Source organism: Haliotis rufescens, unplaced genomic scaffold (genome assembly GCF_023055435.1).
Source record: "Haliotis rufescens isolate VD_foot unplaced genomic scaffold, xgHalRufe1.0.p SCAF_22, whole genome shotgun sequence".
NCBI lineage: Eukaryota > Metazoa > Mollusca > Gastropoda > Lepetellida > Haliotidae > Haliotis > Haliotis rufescens.
Window position 1 is genome coordinate 12,409,399 of NW_025963913.1, and position 17,093 is coordinate 12,426,491.

At 45.1% G+C, this 17,093-nt stretch overlaps 1 protein-coding gene across 8 annotated transcripts in view; it reads right to left on the reverse strand.

Moving 5' to 3' along the window:
* Positions 1–17,093, reverse strand: part of LOC124118552 (SLIT-ROBO Rho GTPase-activating protein 1-like) — a 207,929-nt gene that overhangs the window by 52,577 nt on the left and 138,259 nt on the right. For 6 of the 8 annotated variants that reach the window (XM_048401518.1, XM_048401521.1, XM_048401520.1 and 3 more), the window contains exon 2: positions 4,384–4,567. In XM_048401518.1, coding sequence (XP_048257475.1) covers positions 4,384–4,567 — 184 coding nt within the window. Of the gene's footprint in view, positions 1–4,383; positions 4,568–16,447; positions 16,801–17,093 lie in introns of those variants that run through there. The other 2 variants (XM_048401519.1, XM_048401516.1) reach the window with 1 other exon arrangement.

Consider the following 17,093-nt stretch of genomic DNA (forward strand, 5'->3'; position numbering starts at 1 on the left):
GCATGACAAACATTATCTCTCCTGGCACACCAAAAATGGAAATCTTATATCATCAATGCTAATCTCTCCCCTCACGTTCCCCCTGCAACTAGGATCTGACCCCACCACCTTCTCCATATACTTGCTCCTCATCCTGACTCAGATCAGGGCATTTATCGTCAGAGTGAGTGAGTGAATTGGGTTTAATGCCGCTTTTAACAGTATTCCAGTTATATTGCGGCGTGTCAGTTAAATGTGGGAGGAAAGCCCGAAGTGATGCAGGTCTCAGACGTTTACCACTTCGGTGACACCCAAGAGCACGGGTTCTGGTGCTATCTTCAGAGAGTTCACACCAAAGATGATACAAAGTTCAAGCTAAACTGCTGATATGCAGGTCACTTCAAGTCTTGCAAAGTTCAACAGCAACAAATTAGGAAATATGAGAACCACCTGCCCACCAGTAGCGGTTAGTTTCTGCTGGGGCTGCTTTGTGTGAGTGTGACACTGTCTGGGACCTGCCCACCAGTAGCGGTTAGTTTCTGCTGGGGCTGCTGTGTGTGGGTGTGACACTGTCTGGGACCTGCCCACCAGTAGAGGCTAGTTTCTTCTGGGGCTGCTGTGTGTGGGTGTGATACTGTCTGGGACCTGCCCACCAGTAGAGGCTAGTTTCTGCTGGGGCTGCTGTGTGTGGGTGTGACACTGTCTGGGACCTGCCCACCAGTAGAGGCTAGTTTCTTCTGGGGCTGCTGTGTGTGGGTGTGATACTGTCTGGGACCTGCCCACCAGTAGAGGCTAGTTTCTGCTGGGGCTGCTGTGTGTGGGTGTGACACTGTCTGGGACCTGCCCACCAGTAGAGGCTAGTTTCTGCTGGGGCTGCTGTGTGTGGGTGTGACACTGTCTGGGACCTGCCCACCAGTAGAGGCTAGTTTCTGCTGGGGCTGCTGGGGCTGCTGGGGCTGCTGTGTATGTGTGTGACACTGTCTAGGACCTGCCCACCAGGAGAGGCTAGTTTCTGCTGGGGCTGCTGTGTGTGTGTGTGACACTGTCTGGGACCTGCCCACCAGTAGAGGCTAGTTTCTGCTGGGGCTGCTGTGTATGTGTGTGACACTGTCTGGGACCTGCCCACCAGTAGAGGCTAGTTTCTGCTGGGGCTGCTGTGTGTGGGTGTGACACTGTCTGGGGCCTGACAACCACTGGAGGCTAGTTTCTGCTGGGGCTGCTGTGTGTGGGTGTGACACTGTCTGGGACCTGCCCACCAATAGAGCCTAGTTTCTGCTGGTGCTGGTGTGTGTGGGTGTGACACTGTCTGGGACCTGCCCACCACTGGAGGCTAGTTTCTGCTGGGGCTGCTGTGTGTGGGTGTGACACTGTCTGGGACCTGCCCACCAGTAGCAGTTAGTTTCTGCTGGGGCTGCTGTGTGTGAGTGTGACACTGTCTTGGAGCTGCCCACCAGTAGAGGCTAGTATCTGCTGGGGCTGCTGTGTCTGTGTGTGATACCGTCTGGGACCTGCCCACCACTGGAGGCTAGTTTCTGCTGGGGCTGCTGTGTGTGGGTGTGACACTGTCTGGGACCTGCCCACCAATAGAGCCTAGTTTCTGCTGGGGCTGCTGTGTGTGGGTGTGACACTGTCTTGGACCTGCCCACCAGTAGAGGCTAGTTTCTTCTGGGGCTGCTGTGTCTGTGTGTGACACTGTCTTGGACCTGCCCACCACTGGAGGCTAGTTTCTGCTGGGGCTGCTTTGTGTGGGTGTGACACTGTCTGGGACCTGCCCACTAGTAGAGGCTAGTTTCTGCTGGGGCTGCTGTGTGGGTGTGACACTGTCTGGGACCTGCCCACCAGTAGCAGTTAGTTTCTGCTGGGGCTGCTGTGTGTGAGTGTGACACTGTCTGGGACCTGCCCACCAGTACAGGCTAGTTTCTGCTGGGGCTGCTTTGTGTGGGTGTGACACTGTCTTGGACCTGCCCACCAGTAGAGGCTAGTATCTGCTGGGGCTGCTGTGTCTGTGTGTGACACTGTCTGGGACCTGCCCACCACTGGAGGCTAGTTTCTGCTGGGGCTGCTTTGTGTGGGTGTGACACTGTCTGGGACCTGCCCACTAGTAGAGGCTAGTTTCTGCTGGGGCTGCTGTGTGGGTGTGACACTGTCTGGGACCTGCCCACCAGTAGCAGTTAGTTTCTGCTGGGGCTGCTGTGTGTGAGTGTGACACTGTCTGGGACCTGCCCACCAGTACAGGCTAGTTTCTGCTGGGGCTGCTTTGTGTGGGTGTGACACTGTCTTGGACCTGCCCACCACTGGAGGCTAGTTTCTGCTGGGGCTGCTGTGTGTGGGTGTGACACTGTCTGGGACCTGCCCACCAGTAGAGGCTAGTTTCTGCTGGGGCTGCTGTGTGTGGGTGTGACACTGTCTGGGACCTGCCCACCAGTAGAGGCTAGTTTCTGCTGGGGCTGCTTTGTGTGGGTGTGACACTGTCTTGGACCTGCCCACCACTGGAGGCTAGTTTCTGCTGGGGCTGCTTTGTGTGGGTGTGACACTGTCTGGGACCTGCCCACCAGTAGAGGCTAGTTTCTGCTGGGGCTGCTGTGTGTGGGTGTGACACTGTCTGGGACCTGCCCACCAGTAGAGGCTAGTTTCTGCTGGGGCTGCTTTGTGTGGGTGTGACACTGTCTGGGACCTGCCCACCAGTAGAGGCTAGTTTCTGCTGGGGCTGCTTTGTGTGGGTGTGACACTGTCTTGGACCTGCCCACCAGTAGAGGTTAATTTCTGCTGGGGCTGCTGTGTGTGGGTGTGACACAGTCTGGGACCTGCCCATCACTGGAGGCTAGTTTCTGCTGGGGCTGCTTTGTGTGGGTGTGACACTGTCTGGGACCTCCGCCTCCTCAGTCTAACAGGTGAGAGCCTGATAAGATTAGCTTGGGATACCACACACCACTGCCTCTCAATGAGATCTTACACTCATTACCCCGGCCAAAGCGACAATCTCTGTAATGCCATCATTCTCCACTTCAGTGATTTTGTAATGTTCCCATTTAACACTTGGTCTGAATAATATCTGTGGGTCTCTGATACCTGGATGACCGACAGTCAAAACAGATGGTACCAAATGTAACCTCACTTTCAAAGTATTTCAACATGTGGACATTGAAAACCAGAAGCAGGAGAGAGATGATGAAACCGGCTAGATGTAAAACATTCCCATTACTGCTGTTGGGGTACACCTTCACACCAGCCCAGCCAAGTCCTGCTTTAGTCTCAGTCCCTTCAGATTGTGCCTAATATCTGGCCAATTTCCTGTAGTAACTTATCAACAACTCAGCTACATTTGCCCAGATAAGATTCTGGAACCCTAAAACTGTAACCCATCTGGCACTGTTCTCATTAGCGATATGATATCAACAGCCAATTCAGACCACCAGGACCAAATGCAATAAAGACAAATGACAGGACTTCAGCACTAGTATCACTCCATACTCTGAGGTTTAAGCCAAGTGTAAATGTTTAATGTGCTGTTGACAAAACCAATCTACAGGACTGAATGACTGGAGAGGAGAACATGGGATCAATGGGTTGTCTGAGGAGGAAGGTCAAATCACTGGAGCACTGGCTGCCTCCCAAGACCATACCTTACACTCTATCTCAGTCTTTTCCAAATTTTTATGTAGTAAGTGAGTGAGTGAAGATGGTTTTATGCCATTTTGAGCAACATTCCAGCAATATCTGGCACACCAGATATCCAACAATAGTTATCATTCTGAGAATACTACCTCTATTACATCAGGAATTAGTCCCTCCCACCTCCCCAGTATATCTGCATCTGGTTGATGAAGGTTATGCGTTGAAAGTAATATGTTTTCCCACCACTCGCATGTGCAGTTGCTTTTTCTGTGGAGGATAGGGTTTTCCTCACAACTATTAGATATGTTGGCAGTGAAGAGGACATCTGTTGAAAATCACACAGATTGTATAGTGTTATTGACAGCCAAAACAGGAATTTATGCTATGATGTAGTAGTGAAGGAATCATGGGCTTCACGCATTGTACCCATGTGGGGAACTGAACCCGGGCTTCAGTGTGATCAGCAAACGCTTTATACATTCACTACGTGACTCCACTGCCAAACTCGGCACATAGATGAGACACACCAGTAGTTCACACATGATCTGTCTTGGAACAAACCCCTTAGCTTCCTTGACTATCATAGAAAGTTGCATCAAGTAAGAGTCATAATGATCAAAGACATCGAAAGAAAATGTATGGTTTCTTGTGCCTTCATCAAGTAATCAATATGCTTGTAAAAGCTTTAAGAAACTATATTGTATCTATCAGCCTAGCATAAACAGTAAGAGCCCATAGTACGGGATTTCCATCTATGATGAACCTGAGACATGGATCTCAGATACTTACTTTTGTTTCTCAGCTCGATGTCGTGTAATCATCTGACGCACAAGTTTATCCAGGTTCTTCGAATATTCCATTTCTACCTCCGCTCGTCGCTTGAAGAACTCCTGAAGTTCTGCAACAATGGCGACCTGGATCTCCAGCTTGTTCTCGAGACATTTTAGTTGGTCACCGAGCTGGGCACGGATATCTGAAAACAATAACCAGTTTGTGATATATTTGTCAAAGGTGATGGATTTTTAAAAACATTGCACCCATTTCAAAAAGGACGTGATGACAATACCACCTCATCTAAACCCCAACAAAATGGTAATCACATGGCCAGAGACCAACTCACCCAACACCTCTTCAATCAATGATCTGATATTTCTGTGTTTCGCATCAATGCAACATATGTAGCCTACACAGCCATAAGCTGAGACATGCCTGATTAAAGTTGCAAGAAAACACATATGTATATGTGTAAGAGCTGCCTAACAACTAGTGAAATTGCAGCATTATGGGGATACAAGCTTACAGACCACAAATGGAATACATGGAATGGCTGCCAATCAACCAATAGCAGTTGTGTCCCTCAGAATGCAGGGATCTGCTGATCGGGGGCTGGAATCCAATTGCTATGTCCCTATTCATCTTACTGAGACTTTATACCGGGATTCAAACCCACAATCAAAGGTTTCTTATGTGCCCAAGGGATTCCCCTCTGCACAGCAAATTGTGGTGCTGTAGACGATTGGGCCACCCATACCCCTCCTGCACATAGATGATAGAACTTAGTGTGGATAAGCCCCACTTTATTCACACAGCATTTAATTATCATCTGATTAACAAGTCCAGCCTAAGCAATGACAAAACATCAAAGAAAGGGAGATAATTAAATGCTGGCTACGTGTTATATTGGCGTGATATATTGTGACCAGACACCAGGGAGGACAGACATTAAACATGTGTGTAAAGACTTCACAAGCCATGTGCACCAACAGGAGGTAGTTATCTGAAACAGTTCCCTGTTTGACATGACACAAATGGGCCTATAGTGCCCAGGCCCTTGGAAAAAACAATGGCTACATAATGAATTTCCTTCTACTATTACCAAGTGTTTTTTCTCGAACCTACAGACAACAAAAAACAGGATTCATTTCCTCTGGAGTAAATTAATGCCATTTCTGTGAGAAAACTCTTCTCTTTATACATAGCAGTATACCCGAGTTGTTAAACTGTGGCCAATAACATCTACTCAGGAGACAGGCTGTGTATATTTACGTAGCAGCCACAGTTGAGTCATGTTCTCTATTCAATACCTGTGTAGGCCAATGGTCCAAGGTACAACTGATGGTCCTCCGAAGACTGTCAAGCAATTCACTGCATCATACACAAACATGTATTTCTTATTAAAGTCTGGCCTTGGTTTGGCGTTAGAATATTACCAACAATTGCTGAATGCAATTGCAGTCCTGTTCATAAGCCGACTTCAAACATGATACAAATTCAAAAATGATAAATCTGCGCACTCCCTTTCCCAAATATACCCAGAATCCAACTTACACAAAAGTAACTTAATTTTCGATGCCCAATTACATTTACCATTGACAGCTTCAGGATACAGTACAACATAACTTGTCTTAGGGTAGGAAGATCCTGGCGATACAGAACAACATAACTTGTCTTAGGGTAGGAAGATCCTGGCGATACAGTACAACATAACTTGTCTTAGGGTAGGAAGATTCTGGCGATACAATACAACATGACTTATCTTAGGGTAGGAAGATCCTTTCAATACAGTACAACATGACTTGTCTTAGGATAGGAAGATCCTGGTGATACAGTACAACATAACTTGTCTTAGGGTAGGAAGATCCTGGCGATACAGTACAACATAACTTGTCTTAGGGTAGGAAGATCCTGGCGATACAGTACAACATGACTTGTCTTAGGGTAGGAAGATCCTCGCAATACAGTACAACATAACTTGTCTTAGGGTAGGAAGATTCTGGCGATACAGTACAACATAACTTGTCTTAGGGTAGGAAGATCCTGGCGATACAGTACAACATAACTTGTCTTAGGGTAGGAAGATTCTGGCGATACAGTACAACATAACTTGTTTTAGGGTAGGAAGATTCTGGCGATACAGTACAACATAACTTGTCTTAGGGTAGGAAGATTCTGTCGATACAGTACAACATAACTTGTCTTAGGGTAGGAAGATTCTGGCGACACAGTACAACATAACTTGTCTTAGGGTAGGAAGATCCTCGCAATACAGTACAACATAACTTGTCTTAGGGTAGGAAGATTCTGGTGATACAATACAACATAACTTGTCTTAGGGTAGGAAGATTCTGGCGACACAGTACAACATAATTTGTCTTAGGGTAGGAAGATTCTGGTGATACAGTACAACATAACTTGTCTTAGGGTAGGAAGATCCTGGCGATACAGTACAACATAACTTGTCTTAGGGTAGGAAGATTCTGGCGATACAGTACAACATAACTTGTCTTAGGGTAGGAAGATCCTGGCAATACAGTACAACATAACTTGTCTTAGGGTAGGAAGATCCTGGCGATACAGTACAACATAACTTGTCTTAGGGTAGGAAGATCCTGGCGATACAGTACAACATAACTTGTCTTAGGGTAGGAAGATCCTGGCGATACAGTACAAACAAAACTTGTCTTAGGGTAGGAAGATCCTGGCGATACAGTACAACATAACTTGTCTTAGGGTAGGAAGATCCTGGCGATACAGTACAACATAACTTGTCTTAGGGTAGGAAGATCCTGGCGATACAGTACAACATAACTTGTCTTAGGGTAGGAAGATCCTGGCGATACAGTACAACATAACTTGTCTTAGGGTAGGAAGATTCTGGCGATACAGTACAACATAACTTGTCTTAGGGTAGGAAGATCCTGGCGATACAGTACAACATAACTTGTCTTAGGGTAGGAAGATCCTGGCGATACAGTACAACATAACTTGTCTTAGGGTAGGAAGATCCTGGCGATACAGTACAAACAAAACTTGTCTTAGGGTAGGAAGATCCTGGCGATACAGTACAACATAACTTGTCTTAGGGTAGGAAGATCCTGGCGATGCAGTACAACATAACTTGTCTTAGGGTAGGAAGATCCTGGCGATACAGTACAACATAACTTGTCTTAGGGTAGGAAGATCCTGGCAATACAGTACAACATAACTTGTCTTAGGGTAGGAAGATTCTGGCATACTTACACTCTTGCAGCAATACAAAATACAGTTATAAATACTGAGCCATACATTGGATATCTTGCACATTCACCACTGACAGTAGTTTGACATGGAAGACTTTAGCCTCAAAAACTGCATACATGCAAATAAATGGACAGATTCAATTTTTTTGTAAATATTGAATAAAACGTTTGGGCTCTACATAATAAAATTGGGGTAACTTTAGTATCAAATACACAACATAATGATATGGTTTCAAATTTCTCAGTGACTTGAACAAAGCCTTTCATGCTTGTAGCAATACATTTGACACATGTTTACTTCAAGTTAGATTTTGTTGTTGTAAATCTAACCCCAAAAGTATTTATAAGATGACACAAGGAAGGATCAAGAACCATTTTCATATATGACCCAAAATAAGTAAAGGATCACCCCATTCTTTCATATCACAGACATGGTGGTCCTTAACTTGTTCTGAGTAGTATATTTTGACAAAATTTCACCAATTTTTAACACAACGATTTTTGTTTCATCAAGGTTTACACTTAGTGCATACCTCCCATAATATATCATAAGAAAGTGAACATGCTTTTGGTGACCAGTGTCAAGTGTCAGTAACAAGGGGCATCACGGTCCTTGGAAAAGAACAAGAGAAAAACTTCTGGATGGAATTGAATTCCTGGAGAGAACAACCAACCAGATTTGCTCTACTTTGCTAAATCATTTATGAACATACTGAATAAAAACCTACTCAGAATACATCCCTGCCTAAGTCCATGGTAACATTCAAAACTGTCTGAAAAGTGTTAATCATATTTAATGCATGAAGATTATCCTTGAAAATATATGCTTTGTTGTCATCCCAAGCATAAAAATTACTGTCACAAGGTGCAAAGTTTCTTATCAACACAATGATATCCACCTGACAAGTCTTCCAAAAACTGAAATACTATTGCTATGGAACACATACGATTTGAAGAGTACAAAACGTATGCTAGTCTTGTTTTTGTCACTATGTCTCACTGAGGCTATAGACAACAATAGATTCATGAATGCAATGACATCCAAATCAGCAAGTCCTGAAAGATTCCAAACTATGAAGCTCAGTGTGTGACTCCATAGTCAGTTTTCACTGTAGTTATGTGATGTATTGCTCATAATGATAGGCGTCATACAGTTATGTCAGCTGTCCGTCTAGATGTATCACACTGCTTCAGCGATCCTTCTTAGGCATGATGCGCAGTGGGGTAGCACTCTGGTTAAAGCGTGTGTTCACCATGCCCACGTCTGGTGTTCCTTCATGTCATATCACTGGAATAATGCTCAAAGAGGCATAACACCTCACTCACTGTTCAGCATTACTGAAACTCTAGGTACATATCAGGGACAATACTAGTCCCAGTATTCACAGAATTGGCCATGTAAAACTTGGGAAAAAAAGTTACATTATTATGTTACATTTGCGAAAATAATTTCTCAAATAAATAGTTTGAACTCAATGAGTAAATATGCTACTATGTATTAGTATGTCTTTTCCACAATATATTGGAAATATTACATTATCCATGTCCATGGGCTGCAATTTCTAAAAATGGGAAAAAATCTGCAGAAATAATTCAGAACTACTGTTTCACAGAAAAAAATGTCTTACTGTTATTGCAATAAACAATCAATAAATATCGTAAAAATAATAGCATTGAATAGTATATCAACTCAAAGGGTAGAAAGACTACATCAACAAACATTAAAGTTTGCATTCAAACTTAATATATATACTTGCAATTCCCTTTAAGTCTATTGAAATTTAGAATCATCTTCAAATGATACAATTTATTATCTGATCCACAAACAAATTTTTTAAACTTACATCAACAGAAAGAGCATGTTCACATGTAAACCAGTGTGAATTGTGATCAACTGCATCTACTGAGAAAGGACAGTGTCTTCTATTGTTAAAAGCTGAGAGCGTCTGCTGCTGCTGCATCAGCTGTGTTTAGTGTTCACTAAAGAGATACCTAAACCTCATTACCACTCAGTCAGGGGGACATTTGTCTCAAGATGAGATTGTGACTAGGCATACTCGCCAATCAATATTTACTAACAAAGGTCCTCCAGCCATCCCCATTGATGGAGTAGATGAGACCATGGGCATGCTGGGATATATTCAGAATGAGGTTGATCTCCCACACAGCTGCAGCCCACATGTACAGTCACACGTGTGATACCAATATGCACGAAAATAAATATCCTATCCAAACCTAAGGGAGTAAGTATCTTTGGGCAGTTCCTCCATCAAAGAAATGAAATGAGGGAATTCAAATATCACGGAATTTGGGCATCTAAGCATTTGTGCCATATCTGATATTCCAACATAAAGGCTTAAATTTGAGTTAATACTACCAGATATCTGAAGCTATTGTCCAGGATCAAATGACCCATTGACACAAGGCATCTGACTGTCAGCGATTCCAATGTTGCCAGTCATCCTGAGACTGATATGGTTAAGGGTAGCACTGCTACCAAATGGCTCTTCAAACAACTCTCAGGTTTATGGAGATGAGTTATAGAATTGCAGTAATTTCCTCAAGTAGATTCTAGTCAACATCTGTCAAAATAAGCCAAGATGAATACCAGATATGCCATCTGTTCATATTTTCATTTCAAACATATTTTAAAAAGACTTGCTGGACCATAAACAATATTTCAGAAAATGTATTTCCATAACAGTTTTAATTCATAGTTCAGACTTGCGAGTTCTAGCTCTTCATGAATTGAAAACAACTACCAAATTAATAATCTTACCCGATAATACTGCATCTAGTACATGGACAATTCTATTCTTGAACTATGATTGACCGATGGTGGTATTGGGCAGCTGACAATGAAGACAGGAATGCACCCCAAGAAATGCTGACAAGATATTTGAATTGACTAATGCTGACTAATTCCCATGGAACCAAATAATCGATGTTACTAAAAGTTGACCGATTTCTGGATGTGATGCATGCTAACAAGGAGTGAAGGGGTTGCGGGCTGCTCTCCTGCCCACGTGAAGATCAGGAAGACTGCTGCTGCTGGATCCTGCTTGGAGTTGAGTGCATATCAGGGTGAGGGACAACTACAAGTTTAGGATAATTCTATTTCTGGACCATGTTGTCAGACATAAATGATAAAAGTCCTTGTAATGGATATAAGTATTCTTAAATCTTAAGATTTGCAGCACCACAAGACGCTGTTATCAGACAGATCAGTGCTAAAGTAGAGATGAAAAAATGTCCTGAAAGACACAGACCATGTTTGATGAAGAAGTGTAGAGGATTTGCACAACCTGCACTGGCACTGAATAAAAACAGTACAACACAAATCAATGAATGACATTAGCAGAGGATTGATAGTCTAAGTAACGGTGTCAGTCTATGACAGACTAAAATGTGTGGGAAAGTGCCTGAAACAATCATTACTAACTGTTGCTGTTGTACATCGCCTGTAAGTCAGAACAAAGTCAGGTGATCATGGTTGTCTGTCAACAAGTTAATGCATCTATCAAGGCTTCAATTATCATAGATCCATAGCTGTACCTAATTCTTAAATGTCCCACACTACCATAAATTCTTGAAATGTCTACAGGTCTGACACACACAAGAAGAAGCATGGTCCTGGGTCCTTCTAATGCTATCTCTCTTGAACGTGTGAAGGTCCCTTCAACACTGGCCCCTCTGTGTGAAGGTCCCTACAACACTGGCCCCTCTGTGTGAACGTCCCTTAGACACTGGTCCCTCTGTGTGAAGGTCCCTACAACACTGGCCCCTCTGTGTGAACGTCCCTATGACACTGGCCCCTCTGTGGGTGAATGTCCCTACAACACTGGCCCCTCTGTGTGAAGGTCCCTATGACACTGGCCCCTCTGTGTGAATGTCCCTATGACACTGGCCCCTCTGTGGGTGAATGTCCCTACAACACTGGCCCCTCTGTGTGAAGGTCCCTATGACACTGGCCCCTCTGTGTGAATGTCCCTATGACACTGGCCCCTCTGTGTGAACGTCCCTATGACACTGGCCCCTCTGTGTGAAGGTCCCTATGACACTGGCCCCTCTGTGTGAATGTCCCTATGACACTGGCCCCTCTGTGTGAATGTCCCTATGACACTGGCCCCTCTGTGTGAAGGTCCCTACAACACTGGCCCCTCTGTGGGTGAATGTCCCTACAACACTGGCCCCTCTGTGGGTGAAAGTCCCTACAACACTGGCCCCTCTGTGTGAACGTCCCTACAAAATTGGCCCCTCTGTGTGAAGGTCCCTATGACACTGGCCCCTCTGTGTGAACGTCCCTACAACACTGGCCCCTCTGTGTGAAGGTCCCTACAACACTGGCCCCTCTGTGGGTGAAAGTCCCCACAACACTGGCCTCTCTGTGTGAATGTCCCCACAACACTGGCCCCTCTGTGGGTGAAAGTCCCCACAACACTGGCCCCTCTGTGGGTGAAAGTCCCAAGCTGAATCAACTTACAATGATACAAATCTCCAGCAATAAATATAATGATTTTGTTTGTTATTTAATGCTGCAGTCAGCAACTGGGATACGATGACATGCATCAAGCTTGTCAGCCTGACTACCCGATCCCATTAGTCGAGTCTTATGACAAGCATAGTTGCCTCTTACAGCAAGCATGGGTTGCTGAAGACTTATTCTAAACAGGCCCTCACGGGTATAAAACAATGAAGATACAATATATATGATCTACATTAGGTTAATCCACTAACTAGAAATAAACATAAAATGTTTCGGGGGCAATACAAGATACTACTTGCTCTCTTAGCCCAGATTCCAAAGGTTAGCATTGCACTTGGACAGAAATGGTGTTCCAGAAATTAGTTGTTAATTATGTGTGTTCTAAGATGCTGTTTACTGCTACCATTGATCTCAACACACACTCATGACCTAAAGTAGTATATAGTCAAAGGATATTCAATTGTCTCCACAAAATGAAAATATAAATGTTCCAAATAGGACAGGACAACACAAATTATCATAAATAATGGATTCCAGCAGCTGTTCCCCTCAAATGAACCATTGACACAGTCCATCCGGTACAGGATAAAAAACCCATGAGATGATACATTGTTTGTTTTGCACCAATCTTGTCTCACTACACATTCCACCAGCTGCACCGAGCCACCTAACACACATCACTGAACATGTCATTGATCTGTCACCGGGAAGCAAACACATAACATTAGGACAACCACAGGAGAGGTCGATAGTGGGCCCCTCAAATACAAACAACTTGTACCTAAAAGAAGCATGACATGTGCTTTCCGGCTGATTGATGTTGAGGCTGTGCAACAGTTAAGACCCTCTGACAAAGGAAATATGCATGTGACTTCACCCATCTCCTACCCTCTAGCCTTCACAACACTCACACCATCTCATACCCTCTAGCCTTCACAACACTCACACCATCTCATACCCTCTCGCCTTCACAACACTCACACCATCTCATACCCTCTAGCCTTCACAACACTCACACCATCTCCTACCCTCTAGCCTTCACAACACTCACACCATCTCCTACCCTCTAGCCTTCACAACACTCACACCATCTCCTACCCTCTAGCCTTCTCAACACTCACACCATCTCATACCCTCTAGCCTTCTCAACACTCACACCATCTCCTACCCTCTAGCCTTCACAACACTCACACCATCTCATACCCTCTAGCCTTCTCAACACTCACACCATCTCATACCCTCTAGCCTTCACAACACTCACACCATCTCATACCCTCTCGCCTTCACAACACTCACACCATCTCATACCCTCTAGCCTTCATAACACTCACACCATCTCATACCCTCTAGCCTTCACAACACTCACACCATCTCATACCCTCTAGCCTTCACAACACTCACACCATCTCATACCCTCTAGCCTTCACAACACTCACACCATCTCCTACCCTCTAGCCTTCACAACACTCACCCCATCTCATACCCCCTAGCCTTCACAACACTCATCCCATCTCATACCCCCTAGCCTTCATAACACTCACACCATCTCATACCCCCTAGCCTTCATAACACTCACACCATCTCATACCCTCTAGCCTTCACAACACTCATCCCATCTCCTACCCTCTAGCCTTAATAACACTCACACCATCTCATACCCTCTAGCCTTCACAACACTCACACCATCTCATACCCTCTAGCCTTCACAACACTCACACCACCTCCTACCCTCTAGCCTTCACAACACTCACACCATCTCCTACCCTCTAGCCTTCACAACACTCACACCATCTCCTACCCTCTAGCCTTCACAACACTCACACCATCTCCTACCCTCTAGCCTTCACAACACTCACCCCATCTCATACCCCCTAGCCTTCACAACACTCACACCATCTCATACCCTCTAGCTTTCACAACACTCACACCATCTCCTACCCTCTAGCCTTCACAACACTCACACCATCTCCTACCCTCTAGCCTTCACAACACTCACCCCATCTCATACCCCCTAGCCTTCACAACACTCACACCATCTCCTACCCTCTAGCTTTCACAACACTCACACCATCTCCTACCCTCTAGCCTTCACAACACTCACACCATCTCCTACCCTCTAGCCTTCACAACACTCATCCCATCTCCTAACCCCTAGCCTTCACAACACTCACACCATCTCATACCCTCTAGCCTTCAAAACACTCACACCATCTCCTACCCTCTAGCCTTCAAAACACTCACACCATCTCATACCCTCTAGCCTTCACAACACTCATCCCATCTCCTAACCCCTAGCCTTCACAACACTCACCCCATCTCATACCCCCTAGCCTTCATAACACTCATCCCATCTCATACCCCCTAGCCTTCATAACACTCACACCATCTCATACCCTCTAGCCTTCACAACACTCACACCATCTCATACCCTCTAGCCTTCACAACACTCACACCATCTCCTACCCTCTAGCTTTCACAACACTCACACCATCTCCTACCCTCTAGCCTTCACAACTCACACCATCTCCTACCCTCTAGCCTTCACAACACTCATCCCATCTCCTAACCCCTAGCCTTCACAACACTCACACCATCTCCTACCCTCTAGCTTTCACAACACTCACACCATCTCATACCCTCTAGCCTTCACAACACTCACACCATCTCCTACCCTCTAGCCTTCACAACTCACACCATCTCATACCCTCTCGCCTTCACAACACTCACCCCATCTCATACCCCCTAGCCTTCACAACACTCACACCACCTCCTACCCTCTAGCCTTCACAACACTCACACCATCTCCTACCCTCTAGCCTTCACAACACTCACACCACCTCCTACCCTCTAGCCTTCACAACACTCACCCCATCTCATACCCCCTAGCCTTCACAACACTCACACCACCTCCTACCCTCTAGCCTTCACAACACTCACACCACCTCCTACCCTCTAGCCTTCACAACACTCACACCACCTCCTACCCTCTAGCCTTCACAACACTCACCCCATCTCCTACCCCCTAGCCTTCACAACACTCACACCACCTCCTACCCTCTAGCCTTCACAACACTCACACCATCTCCTACCCTCTAGCCTTCACAACACTCATCCCATCTCCTAACCCCTAGCCTTCACAACACTCACACCATCTCCTACCCTCTAGCTTTCACAACACTCACACCATCTCATACCCTCTAGCCTTCACAACACTCACACCATCTCCTACCCTCTAGCCTTCACAACTCACACCATCTCATACCCTCTCGCCTTCACAACACTCACCCCATCTCATACCCCCTAGCCTTCACAACACTCACACCACCTCCTACCCTCTAGCCTTCACAACACTCACACCATCTCCTACCCTCTAGCCTTCACAACACTCACACCACCTCCTACCCTCTAGCCTTCACAACACTCACCCCATCTCATACCCCCTAGCCTTCACAACACTCACACCACCTCCTACCCTCTAGCCTTCACAACACTCACACCACCTCCTACCCTCTAGCCTTCACAACACTCACACCACCTCCTACCCTCTAGCCTTCACAACACTCACCCCATCTCCTACCCCCTAGCCTTCACAACACTCACACCATCTCCTACCCTCTAGCCTTCACAACACTCACACCACCTCCTACCCTCTAGCCTTCACAACACTCACACCATCTCATACCCCCTAGCCTTCACAACACTCACACCATCTCCTACCCTCTAGCCTTCACAACACTCACCCCATCTCATACCCCCTAGCCTTCACAACACTCACCCCATCTCCTACCCCCTAGCCTTCACAACACTCACCCCATCTCATACCCCCTAGCCTTCACAACACTCACCCCATCTCCTACCCCCTAGCCTTCACAACACTCATCCCATCTCATACCCCCTTTCAATTTTACCCAATGACCTATTTCAGCAATATCATGGGGGCTCACAAAGAGTTCCCAAAATGTCCTGTTGTATGGTGGAGCCATATGCAGGAAAAGATAAAACTGTCAGTCAAATAGGTGTACATATCATGCATTGTCCAGTAAACTACTGCAAACCTTACTATCTCTGTAACATGTATAATAGATGAATGTTTCCTCATGTGAACTATGCATTCTGTAGTATTTACCCATCCTTAGCTTTACCAACTCAGAACCTGTTAAAATCCCAACATGAGCATAACAAATATCTTTCAGTAAATTATGAACAGTTATTGTGTTAACTTGTAATTTGCTTGCAGTCATAAGAAAATATATTTTAAAATAGTTTTAAACTGTTGGCCACTAAATCATGCAATATGTCACTGCAATTCACCAAAACTATGCATGTTACTGCAATGATAAGTACATACCGAAAATGTGTGGAAGCTCGGAAACAAAGTCCTCCTCAGGTTTGGTGCAAGCAAACAGAGAGTATCTGTTCATGGCCGGCATGCTGGCACCTCAACGACGACGACGATGTCACCACTGTTACGCCATGTTCACAGATTTCACACCTTGGTATTGTGAGACAGGTTTAACTCAACTCCAATGTCAGTAAAGACCTCAAGCGTACATACATGTGACCCAGAGCTTGTGTCATCTATTCTATTTACACGAATGGTCTTTTTGAAGTTTGTCATCAACATATAGGTTGAAGCATCAAATATTTACTTTGTTTCAAGCTTTGATAATGAACAGTCTGATTTACAAACAATAATGATGATTTTGAAACAATGCAACACTTGCTACTTCCTTGTGCACTGATGTGACAATATATATATCAAAGTACAATTAAATAACATCCTTTTCTGATCAAAGTTGAACTCTAGTTGAGAGTGATGTAAATGCAGGAACATAAATCCTCCACAAAGAGCAAACAAACAAATTTGAGCACATTTTCAGGAAATCCAGCTCCTGTATCTGCATGATTCACGTCTGACCATATCTTGAAGTCTGACACACACTGCATCCTAGATCCATTACTTGTTGGGTGAGGATGCTGCCTGGAGATTACGT